Source organism: Strix aluco, chromosome 13 (assembly GCF_031877795.1).
Source record: "Strix aluco isolate bStrAlu1 chromosome 13, bStrAlu1.hap1, whole genome shotgun sequence".
Taxonomy (NCBI): domain Eukaryota; kingdom Metazoa; phylum Chordata; class Aves; order Strigiformes; family Strigidae; genus Strix; species Strix aluco.
In genome coordinates this window covers 6,499,760-6,524,900 of record NC_133943.1, presented here as the reverse complement: position 1 = coordinate 6,524,900, position 25,141 = coordinate 6,499,760, and the positions used below count along the sequence as shown (strand labels likewise).

Below are 25,141 nucleotides of genomic sequence, written 5' to 3'. Positions count from 1 at the left end.
ACTTGGTCAGGTAGATCCACCACATTTGCTTGCTCATGTGCTATAAGGACTAACGGAGGCAACCAGAAGGCATGGGTGGTGGCAGTTTGAACACGAGGGTGGGTTTTGATGTTCCCCAAACCTCCTGTGTTGTAGGGAGGCAGGAACCTTTCCAGTGACATCAGTCCCACCAGAACTGCACCCAGCCCAAGATGCGATCCCCTCTGCGATGGTGCCTGTTTGCCCAACATTGCCCCTCCACAACACTCGGCATTTCACAATATTTATGACTGCCTCTCACCCTTGGCTGCTTAGACAAATAAAGCCTTAATGCAGCCTGAGGCAGTTAATCCCTGGCTCTCCAACCTCCCAGCAATAACAAGGCCTGGGTGGCATTTCAAAGAATGCACTGGGGGAGAGGGGGAGCGCCAGGATCTATTTTTTATAAGGCGGTGGAAATACAAGCCTGCCTTCATTGAAGATAAGCGATGTTGGCCAGGCTGAGCTCCTGCTCAAAGGTTATAGCAGTGATGGAAGGCAGGAGACTCCGCACAGCGTTGGCCCTGCAGTAACCTTTGCCAAAAGAAAAACACTTCTTAATACAATAGTAGATTTAAAAAAAAAAAAAAAAAAAAGAAAAGAAAAATAAACAGGGCCCCATGTGAACTTGGGAAACCTGTGCTGGTGTGAAGAGAGGTGCGTGTGGTGAAATGGCCTCAATAGGTCCTGGAAGGGCTCTGGCCCCAAGACCCACACTGCTAGGAACAGGAAAGGGCCCGTGTCTATCCTTGGCCCCTTGGTCCAGTGTGGTACCAAAACGGCCTTGCTGCCAAACAGCTTCTCCTGCCTTTGTGGTCCAAGGCAACGTGTCTTCCTTCTTTCACGCCTTGGCTTTCCCATGGGGCTGGGAAGGCCATCCCCAGCCTCGCCTCAAGGCTCTGAGCACCAAGTACCTTGTGGTGACCAAATAGGGACAGCCGAGGAAGTGGCGTGTTGTCTCTTTAGCACAATTTCCCTGTTAGTACTTGTGCTCCTTTGCTGGAAGTCATTAGCATGTGTAAACGCTTCCTTCCCATTGCGTCGGCTTGCATGCTCTCCCCGCTGAGCTGCGTGGCAAGGGAAGCACCTTTGAACGGGAAAACAACAGCCAACCTCTGAGTATTAACAAGAGAGTAACTGGGTGTTTGTGAAACTTGGTAACCCTCTTGTAAGTTATTTTTAAAAAGCAGCATAGGGTGTTTCAGCTTACTGGCCTTCAAATAGCACCAGAGTCCAATACTGCCATTTAGGCTGGGTGTTTCATCGTAAGAATTGTACTATGATATACAAAGTGTGACATTTCCAACTCAGCCTTTCTTGGAAGGGAATTAAATGAGTTTCAAAGCTGCGTGAGGGGTGTTATGTGGAGGTGGAGAGAGAAATCTGTGCAGATGTTAAACAGCCAGCTAATCTCAAGTGACGCGAATGCCCTGATACACTTTGGCTCTCTGAGATGATGATTATCATCTCCTGCTGCAGCGGGTCCTGGCTTGTGGTCACAGCTCTGTGCCAAGAGAAACCAAGAGCTTGTGCATTTGTAACTTGCCATCGATGCCCCAGACGGTGCCGTGGGGCCAGCTTTCCTCCCAGTGCCCCACGTCTCTCCATCTTCAAGTCTCTTTGCCCAGCAGGGAGCAGATGGGATCACTGACCTGGGGGTGAGGAGCAACCCAGCAGAGCCCTAGGTGTGGGGAGAGCTTTGCTGCGCTCTCTGGAGCCCATCCCTCTTGGGGATCCTGCAGAGAGCAGAGTAAGATTTTTATTAACCACATCAGGGAAGGTTTGGCCAGCCCCAGCTGCTCTCAAGGATGGCAGAAAGCCAAGCTGTGCAGTGTTTTCCAGGAGGATTGAAATTTCTTATCTCCTACATTGCTGTAGGTGCATTTACCTCAGGGAATTGCACCTCCTGTCCCGCTCATGCGGACACCAGGAGGGCTCTTAGATCTGCAGCGAGCGCTCAGAGCTCTTCAGCTCTCTCTGCTTGTGCACATCTGACCTCATACCTGAGGCTTCCTTCCTCTGCCGCTACCTCTGATGACTAATTCTCCTTTGAAGAGCTTGTGTCTGTGATCTTCCTGCCTCCCCTCATGTCCACCCCGTCGGTGGCGGCAGAAGGGGTCGCGCAGATGCGCGTGTGCGCACGTGCGGGTGTGCATGCGAGAAGCTGCGCCGTGGAGGAGGGTTCGTGCTCTCCCGCTCCCCAGGCAGCAGCTCTCCCTCATGCCCATGACCACGCTTCCCTTTGCTTTTTTATTATTATTATTATTTTTAGATTATGCTTGGTGCTTGAAATCCCTGTGTTGATAATCAGGAAGTTTAAATTCCTCCTGCACTTTGCTCTTGCTTCCTACTTTCTGGACCCATCCACATATAATGTAGCTTTTTGATGTTGCATTGGCTCTGGGATAAATCCATTTTCTTTGTTCCCTGTTATCTTTCACTAGAAGGAATAAGGATTCCTCCTTTCTTGCTTGAGTATCTTTTTTTCCAAGCCAAAGCAGCCCAGTTCCTGCTGCCCTACCCTCGGCGGCTCAAGCAGGGATAGAGGTACAAAGAAACTGCATGACAGGCTTGCAGGGAGCCTAGAGCAGATGGAGAATTGAATCCAGGTTTTCCAAGGCCAAGATAATCATCTAATTACAAAACTGTTTTTTTCCCACTTACCCTGTTCATCAGCTTCTCCCGCATTCAGCAACTGGAGACCAGCTTGAGGATGGGTTGTGCTGCAGAGGAGAACAGGCACTGCCAGCTCCAGGGCAGCTGTTTCGTTGGAGGGCTCCAAGTTGATTTCAGTTCACAGCTAAGTAGCAAACAACTGGATGCAAACTCCAGGGACACGAAGATGGAGGAGCAGGTCTTTTCTGCTTGACACAGTGCCTACCAGTCCAGCTGCGTGGCTTGCAGACTCCTGAAAAAGCCCAGCATGGTCAGCCTGGGTGCTGCAGCCTGGGTGGGAGGCAGGCAGGGTCCACGGGTTTTGCTCACATACGGGAAACCTGCTCTGAGTGGGGTACAGGGGTTTCTTCAGTGTCCTGCTTGGCCTGTCCATAAGCCAACAGTCTTGGGAAGAGCTAAACTTCAAAGGCCAGTAATTAAGCTCACACACATTAAGGAAAAAGCAAACCTGCGACTTGCTTTTTTCTTTCCAAATGCTGCTGCCCTTTTCTTTCCATGCTCAGTGCCGACCCTCAGGCTCTGTCTGGCTTCCCAGTCAGCTGCCTCTGCCTCCTCATCTCCCAACAAGAGTCAGATACCAAGGCCTCACTTAGCTTGAACTCTACCTTTCCCCAATGGCACATCTGCGGCTTGCTTCAATGGGAACGTCACCTGAGCCTCTGGGAATGGCTCATGATGGAGCTGTAGTTAATGATGTTCAAACTGAGGGTCTCTTCTCTGCTGCTTCTCGGGGGTTTCCCTTCCTCTGTGTCCATGCACTGAAGCCCCTGCCCAGGCACTGGAGCTGGTCCTGGCTCTGCCCGAGCTGTCACCAGCCTCAGCATGGGCAGCTGGGTCTCCAGGAAAGGGGATGGTGTCCTGGCGTGCCCTGATGCACTGCTCTGTTTTGGCAATGGGCAGTTTAGAGACTCCTAGACCTGGATCACTGTGTGAGAGCTGGTGGTGACTTTTCTCTGGGAGCTTATCCCTCTCTTTGTGAATCTCTCTGTGGGTATCCCACAGTGGCAAAATCCACAGTTTAGCCGAGTTGCATGAAAAGGTAGTTGGTCATCTGCCTCATAACTTCATCAGGTACAGCGTGAGAAGCAGTGGATAATAATTTCCTTTAGTCATTTACCCTTTGTCACTGTATAGACTATCATTTCTTCTCAGTGGCCAAAGATGTCTCTTTAGTGGCCCATGGGAACCCACTGCTGCCAGAGGTGCTTCAGCCCAGTAAAGCCCCCAGGGCCCGTGGTGGGATGTCCCTGGCCCATCCTGGCCATCCATTTGTGCTTGCAATGCCTGTCTGCCAGGTACCAGATTTGGACCAACGCTCATTTCACATGAGCTGTGGACCATCCATTGTGTCTCTTTAGGTTAGAGAAGTAATGAATGATGCTAATTTCTGTTACCGGTCCCCTAAAGCTATCCGATCCCTTTGCTCTTTCTACGCCACGTTAATCACATCCTGCAGGGCCAGAGAATGTGAGCAGGGCAAGATTTTGAAAGAAGTAAATTAAAACAGGAAGAGAAGCAACCTGACAGTCCTTAAGATGTGGGAGGATAATTTTAATTGAGTTTTGCAAGAGTTTAGCCATGCAGTTAATAGGGGCCACTGGAAGAGGGGTGGCTATGTATGCTAAGCAGGGTGGCTTGCCTTGGGCTCCTGCAGATCTGTGACACAGAGTGGGAGCTGCCACAGGCATTTTGGCAGGTCTGAGGATTTCTGCCCCATGGGGAGTGAATCCTGTGGACAGAATAGGTCCTGTTCCTGTCTGAAGATGCTGGGCTCCCCCTCCCCGTGCGTCCCGCTGAGCCAGAGCTGCCCTCCAAAATGTCAGGGAGAGGAAGCAATCCTTGGCTTGTTAGTTTCTACAAGGAAATAAAATGCACAGATGGCTCGAGCATCCTCTATCTCAAAGGCAGGAAAAGGATTCTCCGGACAGGAGGAGGCAGCCAACAAACCTGGAGCGATTCAGGGAATGGGGGACGAAACAAAGCGGCGTCTGGCCAGCCCCTGGCCAGCCGCAGAAAGGGTGGGCCGGCAGCCCGCCGAGGGGAAACGAGCTCTCTGATGTGCGGGAGCATCCCTCGCCCGAGCGAGAGCAGCAAACAGCCGGCTCCCCTGGGGCCCGGGGAGGCTGCTGACAGCAGAGATCCTGGAGGAGATCTGCAGGGTGGCCCTGGCTGACCCGCTGCCCCAGGCCGGACATGTGGCTACCTGACAGAGGCTAACTTTGGCTCAGGACGTAGCCTCTCGGGGAGGATGGAGTAGGGAGCGAGTGCGGGGCCGGGGGGGGGGTAGGGAGAGGAAAGACGGCAGGAGACAGAAATGCAAACATGGCCTGACAGCCATGGGGCAGGGGGAGGGGAGGAGGAAAAAGCAGGGTAAACCTGGCAGGATGGAGCAGGAAACCGGCCGGAGTGAGGCAGGGCGATGGTGAGATAGTGCTTCCTGCGGAGGGAGAAAGGCAGACAGATAAACACTCCCAGACAGGCGCTTGCTGACCCCTCTTTGGGATGCTTTGGGATGAGGTGGCAGCAGGTCCCTAAGGCATGGGTGGCTGTGCCCCTGCAGACCAGAGTCCCGAAAGCAGGTGACAGCAGGGTGGGGCATTGGGTGTAGCTGTGCTCTGCTGCCTCAGCGCAGCTGGCTTGTGAAATACTCTGATTTAAGTCCTTGCCTGGAGGCACCAAGGGACAAGGACTGAACCACACAAGAGTAACTGCTCCTCAGGACAGCCCAGCTCTCTTGAAAGTGGCTTCTGCTTTTGAGCTCCTCTGTTTCTGTCCCCTGATGTGTCTGCCAGACTGAAAGTCCCAAAGCTGAAGGAGCCCAGAGAGCTTGTGACTTTCTTTGCCTCGTTCCCCAGCAGTGCAGGTGGTTATGAGATTTTTGTGCCTTGCCAGAAAAGAACCAGTTAATTAAAGTTTATGAGCAATGAGAAGCTAAACAGACCTGTTGAGGTGCATGCATTGAGGCCAAAGAAGCTTTTTGGACTGAGGCCGCGGGGCTGTTTGGCCGGAGCCGCAGGCACTTGCTGTGCGGCCCTGGTGCCGTGGAGTGCCAGGGGAGCAGAGCAGAATGCCCAGCTTTGCAGTGCTGCTGGTCTGGCTGTGACGACTTCTGCTTGTGTCGGGCCCATGCTGCCATCGCGTGATGCGCTGTTTGCGTCTCTGCCCACCCCATCCCTCTCCCTGCTTGGCCGGCAGGCAGGGAGATGCTTTGGCTGGGATCTCTCCTGGCTGCAGGTGCTGAGGCTGGAGGAGAGCCCTGATTTTTGAACTCCCCATATGCCCTGTCCATTTGGACACACGTCCTTCCTCCTCACCTGGCAGCACTGCAGACCTGTGATGCTTGGGGTGTCTCTGAGGCTGGTGCCGAGAATTTCCACCAGCTCTGGTGGCCCCTTCCTCAGGCCTCATGTAGGTCTGAGCGTGGGGGGCTCCTGCCTCCATACACCAACTTACCCACAGGTGTCTCAGGGCAAAGTTAACGTCTTGTTATGCTTTTGGTGTTGGACAGGAAGGATCAGACCTCAATAATGATCACCTCTGTGTTTGTGAGTATTGACTGAGTTCCTATAATTATTAGGACCTTGTGTCCCCTGAAAGAACACAGCCTGCGCCGGCTGGAGGAAAGGAACATCTGATGCTTTGGAAATATCCTCACAAAATGGTGAGGACACAGATCCACCACACTTTGATTTGGTGACATTTCAGGGCTTTGAGGTCCATGGATGAAAATCTCTAGACCAGAGTAGTGTTGTCTCACCACTGGCATTGCCCACCATGAGAAGGGGAAAGGTGTTGCCCCAGGCCTGAATGAGCTTTTGGTACATGGGGCTCAGCTGTGTGGCCCTGACGGTGGTGCTGCTGTAACACAACACAGGGCATAGAGGGCCTGATCCTGCACAGAGGAGCACAGCCCCTGTGTTTAACCACTTCTGGGACAGCTCTGAAATGATGGTCAACCCTGGATTGCAGAAAAAGGAACATCTTTCATGAACCCCCTAAAAGAAGGGACCTTCTTCCTTTGCCCTTCTGCGAAGATAGAGTTGGGAGGGATTTCCAGTTTTCTATCATTTTTGGTTTTAATTTATTCATTGTTTACACGTCAGCCTGTTTCCATCTTGCCCACAGAGCCCTTTAGCACGCCACCTCTCCGTTTTTCCTCCAGCCTCACCGTGGGCATGGGTGGCTGTCACCCTGCCCTCACAGCCCCTGGGCACAGGCTGCTGGGCAGAACCTTCTCCATTTTGGTGTGAATTCCCACCGTGGTTTGGGGCTCACCCTGCCCGCTGTGAGGCTGGAGAGAAAACACCTGGTGTTTCATCCCCACGTTGGCTGGAGCCTGCCATTCATTTCTCAGCATTGTGCGATATCTCACCTCTCTGTAAAACAAGCCTTCCTCTATGCTGGCGAGCACCAGGAGGAGGAAGAGGAGGAGCTGACAGCCCTACGTCCAAATTCCCCCTGTTGCTCTGCCAGCTGCCTGCTCCTTGTATGACGTGACACTCATGCTTTGCCGCTCCAGCCCACAGCTGGATGTTTGCCCCATGCATGAGGAGGAGTTGCTCCGTGGGGGAACTTCAGCCCCGTAGGTGGGAAGTTGGCCCAGCTCTGCCTCCAGCACGTGGACTTCCTGTGTGTCTGTGGGCAGCCATGGGTCCTCCAGCACCAGGGTTATACCAGCACGGGGCAGGTGGGGCAGAGGTTACTGGAGCAGGGGGGGAAGATGGCACCTGCGCTGTGCTGGGGTTAGTTCCTGCGGGGCAAGGGGAAATGGTGCACATGCAGTTTCACCAGCAAATGCTGCTAATTCAGACAAGCCCAGCCTGGAAAGCTGGAGGAGAGGTCTGCAAAAAGGGCAGAGCAGGGTTTCTTCTCCCTCTCTCCCAGTGCCAGCTATTGCTGCTCTTCTGCATCGGAAAGGGTCGCTCAGTCCTGGTTTCCCCAGTTGCCAGCAAGGTACCAGAACTTTATTATTGACTGTCCAGAAGCAGGTCTTTGCTCACATATTAACTATGGTGTGTGATTGCACGTCTAAGTGCATACATTGCCCTGCTTGCAGGGGAAGAGCCCCACCACTGGCTTTGCAGCCTGCGGGGACAGCTCAGGGTATCCAAAGGTTTGGGCTGGGGGTGAAACCCAAGGGAAATGGGAGATGCTTTGCAAGATGAGCCACATCGGGCTATATGGTAGCACTGGGCCCTGAGCGATCCCAGGGCATTCAGGGTGCTGTTGAGCCCCAGCCAGGGACAGGCCAGAGCAGCTGCCTGAGCCCAGCGAGTTGGAAGAGGTTCATCCATGGTGCTTTGTGTTGCAGACGCAGGATGTGGGTAAATGCAGGGGCTCCATCCTGGAGCCTCAATCTGGGGATTCAGTTACCTCGTACAAATCTGCCAGAAATCCTTTTTCTAGAAAGTGTCCAAATCTCAAGTTCCTGCCTTGCTTTGTCGAAATGCTTATTGACTGGGAATTTTTGCCTGAATACAGCAAAGTAGAGATGGAGCAGTAGCAGGGTCAGGGTAGCTTTGCTGGGAGAAGGGACACTCTTCCCTTCCAGCCTATCTTTTGCCCCACTACAGCACTGGGGTGGGCAGGCTGGGTTGGGCTGGGTATGTGAGGTGCTGGGAGACAAGCAGGAGCACGCAGCCTCATCTGGACCAGCTTTGCTCCATGTATGCTTTTTTGCAGCTCTGGTCACAAAACCCCAAAGCAGTAAGCTTGGTGGTGGGAGCATGAGCTGTGCCGGTTAGCTGGGGACATGCAGTGGCTGTGGCCAGAGCGATCCAGTCCAGTGCTGGGGAAGGAAGTCAGCGAGAAGGACAGAGTGTGAACAAAATCCCTCTCCGGAAAGGCGCCCCGTTAATCAGTCAGCAGGGCCAGCTCAGCAGAGAGGGAGGGAAGGGGAAGCAGAGAGGGGCTGAGGTAGTGTGCAGGGGCTCAGAGGGAGGTGCCAGGCTTCCTGCAAGTGGAAGCAGACAGAGAGCGGGAGCCATGCTGTGCCATACCATGCCGTGCCATACCATGCCGTGCCATACCATGCCATGCTACGCCTGCACTTTCACTCATGTGCAGCCTTTGCACGGGTTTCCAAAGCCATCGCTCGCTGTGGTGGTGCTGGCTCCAGCACAGACACTGCTCTGCAGTGATTTAGCCATCCACAGCCATCGTAAGGGAAAACCAGGCCCCGTGCGAGGCTTTCCCACAATATGCTCAAGGGTGGAGAGATGAAGCTGGGCACAAGGCTGGAGCCTGCGGGCTGCTCGATCTCTGCGAGACGCCCTAGGGTGGGTAGCGCTTCCCAGGGTGAGCGTGGCTTCCCCACCAGACAGGGAGAGTGCTGGGATGCAGGACCCCAGTGGGCAGCTCTGCTGCCATTCTGAGAGCAGCAGTGATTTCGGGGAGCAGAAAGAGACAGAGGAGGGGGCTGGAGAAAATGAAGGAGCCACCAGCGATAAGAAGGCGGCCCTCGGCGCAGCCTGGCCTCTTTCAGAGCCACAGGCTGAGAGATCAAGGCTAGGAAAACCGCTGGGAAACGCACTTCTCAGAAAATAGACAAGGTGTGAGTGGCTGTGGGATCCTGCTTCCTCTCCCCGCATCCCATCAATCCCCCTCTGTTTATTTTAATATCCTGCTGCCAACTTGCTTGGAAACCATCTTGAAAAAACAAAGCTCGCTGGGGCTGCTGCATGCCTTTTTAATTACATTAATGCTCTCCCCGTGCAAGGGCACGATTTGGTGTGCATAAGAGAGCAGGATCTGCTCAGAGGGCTGAGGAGATAAAGCATTGCCGGGGTTGGAGGTGGGGAAGGAGGGACTCAGAGGAGAGGAGACACTCCATGCTCCGGAGACATCTCCCTTGCACCCTGGGATTTGCCTGAGACACAAACCATCTGTATGGTGGTTAGCAGAGATTTAATGGCCAAACGCAGCACCAAGTTCGGTGCTGGGGAGAGTGAGACACAGGAGAGAGACATATCAGGGAACACGCTCCCCTGGCGAAGGAAAGGGCAGCAATGGGGTGGATCTGTCTGGTAAGCACAGAGACGGATGGAGAATTTTTTGGGGGAAAACTGATGGCCTTGAAGACGCTTTTTCAGGCTGGGAATGGCTCTGTGCATCGCTTTGCCTGTCCTGGATACCATGGGTGGCTGTGGGTATTGGCATCCCAAGATGCCAGCCCCAGTGTGGGGCGTTGGGGTGAGTAGTGGGTCCCCAGCGTGAGCCAGTGCCTGATGAGGGGAGTCCCCGAAGCTCCCGGCAGTCCGGGACCAGTGAAGAGGCTGGACGGCCACGAGAGCCAGCCCAGCACTGGCTGCCAGCAGCAGGAGTGTCCCCAGCCCCGCGCCGCGGTGCTTTCAGAGGGAGCAGTGGTTCCTTTTCCTGTTGTACTCGCGGAGGGCCATGGACAGGATGCATCTGCAGGAATCCCACAGCCTCAACCTGCACAGATCGTACTTTTTCTTTCTTCCCCTCCACCCCCCGGCGTTGTTTGCTAACAGGTCACCAGGCGGCACGTGAAGGGAGGCAGGGGGTTATTTCTGCAGCCGTCCTGCTCCCCGCCCCGAGCTCGGCAGTGGGGCAGATGCAGAGCACGGCATCAGCCAAGAAGCTCCTGCCACCTTGAACTGCTTATTTAGCGGTTCAAGCAAGGAGGACCGCTCTGGTTTTGAGACCCAATTTGGCGCCTGTCGCAGCCAGCCCTGGGGATTGCTGTGCCTGGGTTTTGGGGATTAGCTTTCTGCTCCCTGCCCCAGAGCACTGACAGGGTGAGAGGGTCTGCTGTCCCCCGCCGGCCCCGTGGTAAGCCATATCTTTTGCATTTTGGGCTGCGTGCCATGGGGGTGGCAGGCACCCCCAGCCGCTTGCTGGGGCAATGGACTGGCAGGCTGTGGCCATCTGGAGAGTGGTGTTTGCACTGGGATAAGCATGTCCGGCATTAATAGGAAATGCAGCTTAGCAGACAGATTCCTTCCCCTCCCCCCTTTTTTTTAATAAACCTTGTTACATTTTGAAGGGATTTTACCAAAAATGCGGTCATTTATTTTCACAGCCCCAGGGCACATTTTTGTGTGTGACATCTGACGTCAGCCCCCTCCCGCAGGGAAAGGGAGGTTGGAGGCGTGAGGCAGGGTGTCTGTCCTCCACGGGGGCCAAGTGCCACCCGGTCCCAGGGGCTGCGGTGACGCTGACCCAACCCGCGTGTTGAGTGACAAACGATGGCTGTTGTTGTTGTTGTTGAGAGAGGGGTGTCTGTAGGATGGGCCATGGGGAGTGGGACACCCATGCAGGCGGAGGTGGGCCGGGGCGGCCCCTGGGCTGACACCACCTCACACAGGCGAGGGAAGAGGAGGCGGGAGATGGCGGGGGGGCGAGATGGCCGGCACCCCGCCGTTGCCATGGGGGCAGCCGCGGGAACACCACCTCGGAGCCCTGCGCAGGCGGGAAGGAAGTGGAGAACAATCGGGGAGAACAAGGCCGGCGGCCCTGGCCTGGCCGTGCGGACGGTGCCGCTCAGCACGTCCCTGCACCGCCGGGTCCCCCTCAGCGGCCTCTCCTGGTGGCAGTGGACTCTAGGCACCCTGGGTTCTCCACAGGCCTGGCTCCTCACGCCACACCTCAGAGGCCTTGTGTCAGAGGGGCTGGCGGCCATTTGGTGTCTCCTGGGACAGGTTTCTCCATAGAGGAACATTGATCACATGGCTCTACCACAAGGCTTCCAAGGCCCACGGTCCTCAGGCCACAGTTTTGGAGGAGAGGCGTCATGGCATGTTCCTGCTGCTTGTGAAACCCGTGGAAACACCACGTCCTTGAGACCTCTTCCTCCCTGCAGATATCTCTGATAGATGGTGTTGAATGTTACAAGGAAGGAGACAAACATGCACAGAACATGGTTGCAAAAACCTCACGTTTCTGTATAAAATCGAGCTAGCAACATATTTTTGAATTCTTTTCTTCCTTAGCATTTAGCATCTACCTGAGTCACAGCTTCACATTTCGCAACTTTTTTTTTTTTCCTTCTATTTCTGGTTAGTTTGCTTGCTTGTTTTTGCAGTCACCGAGACCTTTCTTTTGAATTATCTCACGTCTCCAGAAGCTGGAGTTTTAAGATAAAGATCATGAAGTAATGACAGTCAGCAACACTGTGCTAATGAAAATCAATGGGTACGTCTCTGAGGGTAACCGGTACTTCGAGATGTTTTGTCCATGAGGAGCTCACTTAGGGTGCGTGCCTAGCATGCCGGAGATGCAAGTGCACGAGAAGTGGGACTCTCCCAGAGAAAAGCTGGGAGAAGTGCGTGATAATGTTTAACTGCCCGTCCTTGAGCCTGGATAATTTCACTCCTGGAATGCCTGTCTGGCTGTGGTGCAGGGAAGGGGGCTGCTGTAATCCCCAAGGGTTGGGTCCTGTTCAGGTGACTGCCTGTACCCAAGAGTGCCCGGCAGGAGAAGGGCATTCAGTGAATGCCTGCTGACTCCTGAGAGCATCTCTGTACAAATGCAAGAGTTTTGCATTTGTGGTTCCTGGGCACCCCTGGTTTGTCTCCCTGATTACAGAAAACTACATGTGTATAGAAAAATCCCCTGCCAGACTCCCTCCAGTTAGCAAATAAGATCAATTCAGAGCCCTAGTCCAAGTGACCTCAATCTCAGTCACCTGGTGAGGAATGGCCACACCTGGATCCCCTGATTTCTGGTCTTCCATTCTTCTTCTGGCTCTCGTCTGTGCTAGTCTGGCTGTCTGAACTCAGGGGCTGTCTGGACCTAGAGCTGTTGCCAAAGAGCTGCTCACTGGAGCCAGGAGGGCTGCAGATGAACCACTTGTGTCCCTGTGAGCCAGCATTAAACTATCTTGTAGGAGCAGACTCCTACGAGATGTTTCCTTCAAGAGGCTTTGTCCCTGTCTGGGCCAGGCTAGCTGCTGCCCACAGCGGTGGGTCTAGACTAGCAGATGTCTGCATCATCCCCCTCTCCTTTCCATCCACAGATTTGGTGAGCAGCTATTCTATGACCCCCCCTACTCTTAGCATCACCGAGGAGGAACACGTCATCAACGCCAAGGATATGCTGACCATCACCTGCAGGTAAGGTGCAAGCAAGCGTGTCTCTGCCTAGACTGCTCTTACCTGTAAGTGTTGGAGGACCAGGGACACCTTGGCTGCAGTACACCTGCAAATTAGCACAGCTGACTAGAAATATTCCACATTCACCAAGTGTGAATTCAGCTAATTAATTAATTGAAAAAAGCTGAAGATGTCTCAGAGGAGATGGTGATAACCTCTGCTGTAGTCTTGCAGGCAGAAGCAAGATAGAGAAACATTTGTGTGATCTGATAGCTTCCTTGTAAGCTCTTTAGGGAAGCTGGTCTTCCGAACTCTCCTTGTCTTTCTCTGACACTTCTTATTCTCACCTCATCAGGGGCTGCTAGGGTTGTAGTTCTGGTTTCTAAATCTGGCAGGTCATTTTGGGTGACGCTGAGAACTATCCATGGGAGAAGGCAACACTGCACTTAGTGGTGGCTGTGAGAGGCTTCCAGCTTTTCTAGGAAGTTGGGATTTAATGCGCTGCCTTGTACACATTGGGGTGAAGAGGAGCCCCAGCCAGGCCAGGTGAATAACTCTGTGAGAGGAGCTGAAGAATCTCTGTTTGTTTTGGAGGCTGTGGCTCTGAGAAGGTGATGTGTCTGAACTGATTTATCCCATGCTGGGACATGTTTTCAGCACTACTCCCTATCTTGGAAAAATAATAAAAAAAAAACCTAAGCTGGAGTTTCCCTTCAGCAGCTGAAAGCAGATCCATGCTTGGGATCTGAGTGCTTGGGCCCAATGGGGGTATAAATTCAGCGTGGGCCTCAAATGGGTGTTTCTCAGTGTTATATATAACCATGGAGCAATTACTGCAAACACTTGGCTGGCATTGTGTTCATGTCTTGTCACAAACATATTTAACTTTTCCTGGAACAGATGGCATTGCTTTCACTTTGTGAATCAGTTCATAGCCAGGAGAGAGGGACGGAGGGAGGAAAGGTTGTTGATGGCCATACTGAACTGATTCCACTCAGTCTGGGAAGCGAAGCGGTTGTGGGCTTGTTCATATTGTGACCTGAGGAGCCAAGGCGTGTGCTTGGTTGTAGGAAATGCGTGAGCTGGAGGACTGTGGTCAGCCATCAGCTGCTGGGAGGGTGCACAGAAGAAGAGGAGGGAGTCTGGGGACTCCAGTGCTCTGATGTGGTGGTTCTCTCCACAGAGGGATGTGGGAGCTGACACTGTTAAAACCTTGAAAGAGGGGAGATTCAGTAAGATTTTTCTGAGTGAGCTTATAATCAGTCCACACCCTTTCTCAGCAGTGGCCCAGAGCGGGACACAGAAAGTGGTTTCAAGATTGTGTTGCTTGCAGATGGAGCCAAAGCTAAAGGACTTACTGAAGTTAGAGCTGTGGTTAAAGAAAGTGTCTTCTGCAGTCACGCATGAACATACCTGCTTAGCACCATGAAGAGGAGAGACTTTCTTTTTGGATAACCCTCCTGGACTGCAGACAAGATTGCCCTTTCCTTGTGCACTTGTTAGGTATACATTAATATGAAGGAAAATCACATGAAGTGGAAAAAAAAAAAGTATTTCCAGTGCAGACTCAGCATGGCCTGTCCTTTCAGGGAGCATTGTACAAGCTACAGAGTCTCTCCAAGTGGCAGTAAGCTCCCCATTTCCTGCTGCAGTGCCAAGGCTCATCTTTCAGGCTCACTAGGCGCCATCCATACAGTGCACTGGCATGGACACAGCTGAGATAAGGAACATGCCTAGCCCTGGCTCCCAGGTGCTGTGCAGGACTGAACTGGCCAGCCAAAGAGCAGCAGGGCCATCTGCAAACAGTACTAAAACCCATGCACCCTCTGCTCGTGTTGCTCCCTGGCTGCCCCCCACCTCTGCATTCTGCTGTCCCAGATGTGCTCCTCGGGGGATGTGCAGTGTCCTTCATACCACCCACAGGTAGATAAGTCTCAGCATCTCCTGCATGTCTCAGTGGATCCCCTTGTCCCTCTGCCTCAAGTCTGTGTTTGTCTAATGTCTTGAGGAGAGGATTTTGACTGTTGGACACTATTACTTCATTTGAATGAAAAGTAAATCTTTCCTGGTCCCTGGAATCTCTAATTACACCCAGCTGCTTCTCCAACCTCTTCTCTGGACCATGGCCCACCCTGGGAAGACCTGGCTTGTGTTAATGGGAGCTGAAGGGAAAAAAATGCAGACCACCAAGAGAACAGGCAAAGGAGAGGGTGGTGGGGCAGGGTAGGGCAGAAACAAATACGAAATGAAATCCAGGATCCAGGGATTTCCTGCTGAGCATCATGTTGGAGGTGGCTTCAGTTTGACCCTGGTCTTCCCTTGAGAACAATGTCCTCTGGCTGCTCCTTGAGCTGCCCTGGAGCCAGGACTACGGGCCTGCTTGAAGCAGTGCTACACCAGAAAGCTGAGCTCAAACCCCCCTGAATGAGACTCCCTGGAGACCTTTCAAACTTCACCCACCGAGCGTGAGAGTCCCGCAGCCAACTGTGCTCTCAGGCTCCCTTGCAGCAGCCTGGATCTCACAGACCCGCAGCTCTGCAGCCCCTCTCCTGCTGCGCAGCCTGCCTAGCCTCATCGGTGACCAGAGTGCATGCCAGGCCATGGGATAAGCAATGCCTCTGGAGCTGGGCATGCTTAACAGAGACCCAAAGACACAGCACACCCACAAGGAGCCACCAGATGCTGGGGCTCTGCTTTTGCAGATGGCGTTACACACAGGCACATTCACTTGTCACCCAGCACAATGCACCCTTGAAAGGTCCAGACAGAGCCAGGGACCAGTGTAGGAGCATTCCCCAAAATACAGATCATGCCAGGGCTGGCTGAGAGCCCCAGTGATGTTTTGATCTAAGCATGTAGCAGAGCAGAGCAAAGGGGCTGATGCCCACATGGACAGTGCGTCTTTTATTAGCTCACATCCCGAGAAGGCAGGAAAGAATATTGTGAATCTCTACATTCATGCCCTTGGCAGCCTGTGCTGGGGGAAAGTGGAGAGCTTGTGCTGTTCCGATGCATGAATATTGGAGCAGAGCCCACAGGAGCCGGCTGCACAACAGCAGAAACCTCTGGAGGGACCAGCTTGGTCTTGGCTGTGCCATCCCATCCCATCCCATCCCATCCCATCCCATCCCATCCCATCCCATCCCATCTCATTCCATCCCATCCTGCAGATGCTGGGCACTCAGGTGGAGCGGGAGCATCACCCAGCCATGGTATTTAGAAAAAGAAGGGCAAGATTGTCCTTTGCTGCCCAGCGATTTGTTAATAGAGCTGACTCGCAGATGCACAAACCCTTCTCTGGCAGAGAGGAAGTATTTGACCCCGCAGCCCTCTTGGCTCCCGTGGAGGAAATGAGCGCTGTCGCAGGGCTGAAGGAGCCTGAGGATAAGGCAGTACCCCACCATGACTGCTCCGGAGCAGTGTCTGGGGACACACAACACCTGTTGCTCTTTCCTACATGTGTGTGACTGCTGTGAACATCCTCTGTGGTGCTGAGGGGGGATCTGTCTTATCCCAGCTAAACCACAAAGCCACAGCCAGCTTTGCTCATCATACCACGCTTGGGAGCTTCAAAGAGGATTGAAGAAAAGTGGTGCCAATTGCAACGTCTCCCTTGAAGAGCATCTGTCCTGAAAAGATTTAGGAAAACAGCTGTGGAGAAGCCTACAGTGCATCTGTTTCCAGCTGGCATCAGCAGGCTCCATCACCCAGAGGCACATTATCACACAGCTGAAAGAAAACAACTTGGGAACAAATCTTTGAAGGTGACAGGAGGGAGGGAACCATCCAAAACTGCTGCCTGGACCTGTCCCCAAATACAGAGGGTAGATGTAGAAATAAGTTCAAGTGAGCCTGACCTGCCCTCATCCCTGCCTTCTTCTGGTCCTCTTAACACACCAGTGACACTAACTTGAACACACACTAATGCCTATACCTTCTGTGTCCCCACTGAATCTGGTCAAGCGGCACATGATGCAAGGAATGCCATAGTTTAGAGCTGCCCGCGGGCTGGTCGGCAGGTCTGTTTGTACTGGCCCATCCATGTTTATATAAATACATGTCACTCAGCTACTGCTAGCCTTGATGGTTAATAAAACAAGTGGATCTGATAATGCGTGAAAATCCCAGTGGGTAAACAAACAGAAAGAGGAAACGCTGGAGACTTGTACAATTACCCTGTTCCACAAGGAGCGCCAAAAATGCCTGAGCAAATGCAGAGGACTTTGGGGCTCCTTTTCACAGTTGGGGTCTGATGCTCTCGGCTTCGGGTTGAGAGCAGGGCCAGCCCCACGGTCTGCACCCAGTGCAGCGAGCCCATGGATGCAGCAGCAATGGGCGTGGCAGAGGCCACTGCGTGTTACTGGTTTGGTGATCAGATTTACTATTGCTCTCCCTGTGCATGCATAGGATGGGAAAAACTCAAAATTCAAGAGTCTTATTTTAATTGAAGTGTTCACGAGAGTGATACTTTGGAAAAGCCTGCCCGTGGTTCATGGACACAAGCCACCAGGGTTGTACTTCCAGTCCTGCCTCAGGCACTGATGGCCTTTTTAGTGAATGCAGAAGTTTCAGCTGGGTCAGAGGGGCTGCGTGGCTGTCCCCAAGGGCACGTCCCTGCCTCCAGAGCCCTTGCGCCTGGTGACACAGGCAGTGCAGCACACTGTCTCCGAACTCATCCGTGGCAGGCTAGGCAGCGGGAGCTGGAAGAGAGCAAAGTCTGCAGGAAGATAAATCAGCTGTTGAAGACAAATACAAAGGGGCAGGTCTTTCCCCCACACTTGGACAGAAATCCTGTCCTCATTGCGTCTGAGCCATTGTACCCTCTGATGGCACCTTATCTCGCTTCCTCCTTGCTGTCCCTTGCCGTCTGGATCCAGCTATTGGTGACGGTCACGGTCTGGCTGCGCTTAAAAGCATCTGCCCGCAGAGCTGCCCTGGCAGGGCCCTGGCAGAGCAGCTGCGTGTGCCAACATGCCTATTCCCAACTTGCATAATAGATGAACCCGGTTTCCCCTAATAGAGCAAACAGTGCTGACAAAAAGCCATTTTTACCCCCACAGCTGTCTCTTGCGATGTCTTCTTTTTTCCGATTTCTTTTTTTTTTTGCACATTCTTCAGTGACTTTCGGCCACACTGGCAAACTTTCAAGTGGGGACTAGGCCTTCCTCTGAAAGGGGCTCTGATTTCACAGAAGGAAACTTCCAGCATGTAATAAAAGCTTGTTTTGTTTGTAGTAAACAAGTGCAGTTATAGCAAGCTATGGTGGCGCGCGTGTGTGCGTACATGTGCACATGGAAGCCTCCCGCTCTGGAGATCCTTGGCTATATATAAATACACACGTGCACACTCTGTCTGGGGGTTTCTTGCAGTTCCTGGACTTTTCCGTTTGTCTTTGGGCCGGTGGTGAACAGGCTCTGTGGTTGTGCCCTCGGAGAGGTGACTGTAGCTCGGTGTGTCTGCAGAGGTGGGAGGGGGCAACAGCCCCAGGCCAGCCAGGGGAGCATGCTGGGGGGCTGTGGGGGTGCAGGACACTGTGCAGAGCAAGGGAACCCCCTCCCACAGCAGCAGGGAAGGAAACAGCTGGCAGCTGGACAGAAGGCAGTCAGCTGAGCCTCCCCTTGTTTTCTCCTTGCTGTCTTTTATCCCTGACTCCCTCCTGCTTTTCTCTTTCTCGTTTTCTTTCCAGTCTGCTCTCCTTCCCTCATTCTCCTTCCCACTCCATTCATCACACCACAAGCCCCAGCCAGCAGCTACACTGAGCCAAGGGAACTCATCACATCCGTGTGTTTTCTTAATAGCTCTGGACCCTTTTAATAATGAGAGGGAATAGAAAATAAATGGAGCCCTTCCCTCAGGGTGCTGTGTGGCTCCCTGTCCTGGCATCAATATGAGTAGGACAAAGTCATGGGACGGGGAGACCTGCTTGTCAGTGGGGTGATATCTTACAGCTTAGCATGGCTGGAGAGGTGGCCTGGGGAAGGGGACGAGTCTCTGCTTGCTCAGTGATTAGTGAAGCTGCTTACTGTTTCCTCGTGCCTGGTTTTTTCCTTGGAGGATGGCTATTCCTCCATGCCACAGCCCGAGAGCAGTGAGTGGCTGGGCCACATGCAGATGTGTGCAGTCACACAGGGCAGGTAAATCCCCATCGCATTCACCCTGCTCAGCCCAAAGCTAATTCTCCTCTTTGCCCATGTCTAGAGGCCAGCACCCCTTGGAGTGGTCGTGGCCCGGGGGCAAGGTGGACCCTGCCAGGAAGGAGAAGGAGACTGAGTTGGTGGCCTCAGCAGCCCCCAGCAGTGGTCGGGCAATCCGAGAAGAAGATTGCGAGGGGACCGGCACGAAGCCATACTGCAAAGTCCTGGTGCTGACAGAGACCCAGGCGAATGACACAGGTTACTACCGCTGCTACTACAAGTACATTGATGCCAAAATCGAGGGCACCACAGCGGTCAGCACCTACGTGTTTGTGAGAGGTAAGAGCCATCCGGCAGTGTGCACCGTCAGGCTGGGGGAGCTCAGGGGCAGCCTATGCACTGGCATAATATCAGAAAGATTAAAGAGCCCGACATGGGCTCCCAGGGCAGAGCGTGGCTGCTGCAGGCTCAGGGAGGGGGCCAAAGGCTGGCTTCCTGCACTTCGAAGGAACCAATATCCGTCCATTTTTGAGGGATGGCGGCAGCGCCTGGGATTCAATTACAGCCCGGCCTGGGGGCATCACTGCAGCCAGGCTGGAATGCAGGAATTTAAGGAGTGAGAGCCAGGCCTCAGAGACGCTCCACTGCTAAAAAAAGCACAAGAGTTAGCTTCTGGGCAGCTGGGGGCTCTCCGAGATGCTAGCGGCTAGGGATGGTAATGTTCCATAAAGCTGAGACTGAGAGAGGGAGCGGAGGAGTGGTACAAACACACCATGCACAGCCTCCTTCTGTCCCTGGGCTTGATGGCCCTGGAGCCACTCCACTCCTGCTCCTCTCCACACTGCGCAGCGCTGCCAGCACAGGCAGGGTTACGAGACGTGTTTTGGAGGAGGAGGGCTGTGGGGCCAATACTCAGCTTCTCCGTGCCCCAGGGGCTCCTCCTCTGCCATCTCCCCCACTGCTCACAGCACACTCCAGCAAGATAAACGAGTGCTGTCCCCTGGAAACAGTTGGCTGAGCTATTTCTCTTTCCGCCCCCATTTATTAGTTGGTGCAGTTGTCATGAGCCAGGCAGGTCATGACACAGAAGATGCATTTTTCAGAAGTCCCAGGGCAAAGCCAAATTTGCCTCTGCAACTATGCAAAGAAAAATGCAGGGGCAAATCAGAAAAGCTGGGCAGCTGCTGGAGAGGAATTGAGGTCTGTTTGGGCAATTGCCTCCTCTTCCTGTGGGCTCTGCTGCCCATTCTAAAACAGGACAGAGCTTCCCTGGATCCCAGACATGTTGTGAGGAGACATCTATGAGTTGGACAGGGGTGTTCAGACACTCTATAGTGTTGTATCAGGATGGAGGCAGAGAGCTTCTTACACGTGCTGAAAATAAGTAAAACCTAACTAACAAGCTTACATGCAGGGAGTGCTTTTGCCTGATTTTCTTTGTGATCCAGCAAATGCCACTTTGCCCCCTTGTCCACCTTCTCTCACCTCCAGACTCATCTGCAGCTCAGTAATGGCTCTCGTGTTTACCAGAAAGCAGCAAGTGTGCACGTGCAGTGTAGCTTAGGGGCAATAAATCCCACACTGTCAGGGCCCGTGGGACTCACAGTGCCTGTGGACAGCGTGTGTGCAACAGATTCAGCCAACACCTCGCAGCGTTGCTGTGCACACAGCTACACAGCACATGTTCATACTCATTCCAATCAGGCTGTGCCCTGTTATGGCTATCAAGCATCCAGGAAACCTCAGAATCCGCCTTTCCAGACAGGACAGGCTTTCAGGCAGGAGAAGGGACATGTCAGGAAAACCCAGGCATACGGTAACCATAGCCATTGCAGAGCATCCAGATAAAGCCCTGCTTATTCCTGCTGAACTGGGCTGCAATGTGAAACTGTCCCAGGAGAGCTTGGAAGGGCTGATGTAAGTGTCGGGGATGTTTGGAGACAGCATGATCAGACCACAGGTTTATCCATCAACCTCATTTCTCATGTTAAGAGCTTGGTGGAATTGCCAGGAACAAAATATCTGTGCTTGGCTGGAAAAATGGGTTCTTCTGTATTTTACCTGCAGCTCAGTTCTCAAATGAACTCTCCACGTATATGTCTCGTTTCCCCTGTGTCTGGTTAGGTGTGTATTTTGTTACAGCTACAGATAGCACTGTAAACATACAGAATGCCTCATCAGGGTAGAATAGGCTATGTACAGCCCCCATCTCATAAAGCTTAGCATATATTAATGAAGAAGATGCTAAATTATTCCCATCTGACCCATTAAGACAGCCTTATAGAAATATGTGATGTAGTCAGAGAGGGGAGTTAGTGCATGAATCACAAGCTCATTGGCAGCCGGGCCAGCCCAGTAAATCAGTTAGTTCTTGGCTGCCATCTGAGCTTGGAGGGGACTTCATAGTCTCTCACCCCTGGCAGTTGTGCACAGTTGTGCACCTCCTCCCTCTCACATGCCCAGGGCTCGGGAGAGAAATGAGGAACGTGTTCACACTCGGAAACAAATCTGTGATTTCAGAAGACAGCAATCCTGTGGCAGCACAAAACCCCAGGAAATAAAGATAAGAATTCTCTGGGCAATCCGTATTTGCATAAGTGCTGACCAACACGTTTCCTGTGCATGGCTTGTTTCACCTAAGCTGTAGAAAAAAAGCACTTCAGCCAGAGTAGGTCTTTGCAGCATGACTATCACTGAAGCAACAGCTTTATAGATCAAAAATTACAGGAACTCCCTTATGCACTTAACAGTGGGAGCACTGGGTTGGATTGGGTTGGGCTCAATGGGATTTGAACAGCAGGATCCCCAGATGAGGATCATTACCAAATTCATCTTTGACTTGTCATTTTAGACAGGCAGCTTCAAGGGTTGGGTAGCAGATGGAAAGAGTCTCAGGTTGGACAAACAGATGTTCTCATGCTACAGTCCTTTCAAATCAAAGGTTTAGCTGCAATTCAGGTGAATAAAGAGTAACTTTTAAGGCCATTGGGATCATTTGATCTGATTCCAGCATACCAGAAGCCATAAAATCTCCCTTAGTAGGTCTCCGGGGCAGCCCCGTGTCTCCCAGATGGCGACCCACCACCTCCAACCCAAACCATTCTATGATTTTATGAACACCAGGCATTGGAGACATGAGGGACCAGTCTCTATTCAGAGCATCCTGTAAGGTGTGTGTCCCTGTGGAAATGGGCAGGTGGAGGCTGATATTACAGAAGAAATTATCCATCAGTGAGGCACTGCCAGAGGACACCAAGCAGCCTTGCAATTTGTTGTCTCTTCCAATTTTGTCTTCATCCCATTTAGTCACCCTGCGTGGCTGCTGATTCTGTGGCCTTTTTGGGAGAGTCCAAAGAGTAGAAAAACCCTCAAACCAAAAGCGCTGCCAAGCAGACAGGTGAGCAGGTGCCTCAGCAGCAGCTGGCATGAGGCACTACAAGAAACCTCACCCTTCCTACACTCTGGCTGGCTGTTGCTTGGGATTCAAGTGTATTTTGCATCTTGGCCTCACCAGCTCTTTCCAGTGTATCTGAGAAAGAACTAGAAATGGGGCATGTTAGCATGCCATCTCTTTGAGATCAGGTTGGTCTTTGCACTCTGAGTCTGGATGGTGCCTGGCACGGTGGGTCAGGGCCACGACATATCTCCTTTGTATCCTGCCATCAGTTCTTTCCACCATGGAGCCCTGCTTGGGCTTTTCTCATTTGACACAGGAGAGAAAAAACACAGAATAGGGCAGCCCCTTCTACAGACACTCTGCTTCTTGGTGCTAGCTCCGCACAGAGTTTAGTGTAACATCTCTGACTTTGCTAAGTCATTTCACTGATTAATTCTGTGTGGTTTTGTTCTTCCTGTCAATATTTGTGCTTGCAGCAGTTGGGAGGCATTGGGGTGGCAGCCCTGGAAAGCTCAGCTCATCTGTTTATCTGCCGGCCAGGATGGCTGCAGGATGACATCTGCATACCATTCCACTGCAGATCACTTCCTCGCCCTGGAAGGTCGCGCTGCCTGCCGCTGCACCAGGGCGGCACAGCCCCGCACCGTCCCTGCCATGGGGCCACGCACAGTCACCAGCTGGGCAGGCGCTGAGCCCAGGACGAGACCCACCGCTTTCACAACGGGTCAAACCCAGGCAGAGACCTTGAAGGGGCCAGGAAAGGGGAGGTCATTTCCAGCACTGCCCAATGTCACACAAGTGCTGCTCCACCAGTACAGTGTTCGGTGCGGAGGAGCTGGCTGGCCCAGGCGCTCACCTCAGCTGCTCCCTTTGCATTCCCAAGCTCCAGGTGTCTCCTCTGAGCGTTGCCTGTTGCAAATGGGGCCATCCAGCTCAACACCACTCCCTCTGGCAAGCTCGTGCTGTGTTAAAGAAAGCCAAAAAGCCTCCTTTTCTTCTGGTTGGTCTCTCTTCCCAGTTCTTTTCTTGTCCTTGTTTAGTTGTTCTTCTCCTTATATCTCTTCTTCAGATTTTGAACAGCCGTTTATCAACAAGCCGGAGACCCTCCTCATCAGCAAGAAGGAGAACACTTGGGTACCATGCCTCGTGTCCATCCCAGATCTTAACGTCACACTGATCTCGGTGAGAGCTCAGCCAGTGGGAGACTCTGGACCAAGATGTATTGCATTTGTTCTGCATTTGTAATTGCCTGAGTGGAAGCAGGACAGGCACTGCCAGGAATGGAAAATGCATGGGATACATTTTCCATGGAAAGTACAAGCCACCGGCTTCCTCGTTTTATTTGCTGGTGCTGTCCAGTTCCCTTGGGCAGACCCCACAGGTTTCCTGCCAAACCTGCTTCTCTTCCCTGGAGCTCTATGAAAGAAAACAAGACTTTGTTTTAATCCCATTTCCCCACAGCATCCCCTGTTTGCTCTGGTCTCTGTGATCTACAAACCCTCTAGGTGGTCGACATCCCCACAAGGGAGGAGGCCACAGCCCTGGGGCTGATGACTAAAAACAACTCTGTTATCAGTTTGCTTGTGCCTTTTTTTTCTTTTTTTTTTTTTTACAATGCAAATACATCCTTCCAGGATGAGTGTTACTATTGTACAAAGGCCTCCAGGGACACTCTGGGGGCCAGGGGCCTTTCCCTTGCCCGGGAAAGACACTACCCAAGGTCAGCACTCATCCCCGTGGGGCTGATGTTTGGGACATGAGCATCAGCTTCCTTAGCTATCACTAGAAGTTTCCATTCCTGGAAGTCTCTGGCCCACTCTGCAGATGGAGAGGCTCGTAGTGCAGGATACGGCTGCTAGGGGTGTAAAGGAGGCCGCAATTCCTAGATGACAAACCCTCAGAGGGAGCAGGAGGCCAGCACAGCATGATGCTGCATCGTTTCATCCCACAAAAGGGATGTGTTAGCCAGCGTAAAGCCTGGAAGGGGTGGGGTGGGAATGTTGTTACCTTCTTATTTCAGTTGGCAAAATGTTGATTTTTCCAGCAAAATTCCCTCATCCACCCTGACGGGAAAAGCACTTTCTGGGACAACAAGAAGGGAGTGCAGGTACCCACACACTTGATCAGGGACTCCTTGTTTGTCCAGTGTGAGGCTGTCATCGACAAGAAGATCTTCAAATCCAATTTCTTCATCATCCATATAGCAGGTGAATATTTGGGAAGGTGCAGGCGAGCAGTTTGGATGACTCTGAAGTCCGTCAGTGTGGCTCATGGGGTTGTTATGGTCCTCTCTAGCTACATAGACTCTGCATGGTGCTTATAGCTCCTCTCCTGTGTGCCAGACAGAGATACACCAAACAGCAGGAGGTCACACCCAGGCCTCCTCTAACTGCATAATCTGAGTCAAAGAGTTAATAGATCAGAAATGTCTTTTTGTTGCCTCTTCTGCTTCAGGGAGCGAGCTGTACGATATCCAGCTGTATCCCAAGAAAGCCATGGAGCTGCTAGTGGGAGAGAAGCTGGTCTTGAACTGCACAGTGTGGGCCGAGTTCAACTCTGGTGTCCGCTTCCAGTGGACCTACCCTGGCAAACAGGTACCAGCAAACAGAGCCGCTCCCCGCGCACTGAACCACTTCCCTCTGAGTCGTCCTCTCCAGCCCCTTCATTGTTCCTTTTCACATCATTGGCAGGGCTCTGCTTCATGATCCTTAACCATGCTGTGCTCTGGAAATCTTGATCAGAGTGCTTTCCCATTTTCCTCTCCTGCAGCAGAAGGCAGACAGAGGGAACACCCCTTTTCCTGGCAAAAAGCACCCTCCTTGCTGAGGTGTTGTTGCTCTGGGGCTCTCCTGGGCAAGCAC

The 25,141-nt window shown here is 52.7% G+C and overlaps 1 protein-coding gene across 6 annotated transcripts in view; it reads left to right on the top strand.

Annotated features, from left to right (window-relative positions):
• The window catches only part of FLT4 (fms related receptor tyrosine kinase 4), a 60,056-nt gene that overhangs the window by 9,548 nt on the left and 25,367 nt on the right, over positions 1 to 25,141 (top strand). For all 6 annotated transcript variants that reach the window (XM_074838531.1, XM_074838533.1, XM_074838532.1 and 3 more), the window contains exons 2-6: positions 12,674 to 12,770; positions 18,948 to 19,222; positions 23,350 to 23,462; positions 24,325 to 24,487; positions 24,735 to 24,874. In XM_074838531.1, the coding sequence (XP_074694632.1) occupies positions 12,674 to 12,770; positions 18,948 to 19,222; positions 23,350 to 23,462; positions 24,325 to 24,487; positions 24,735 to 24,874 (788 nt within the window). The remainder of the gene's footprint in view (positions 1 to 12,673; positions 12,771 to 18,947; positions 19,223 to 23,349; positions 23,463 to 24,324; positions 24,488 to 24,734; positions 24,875 to 25,141) is intronic.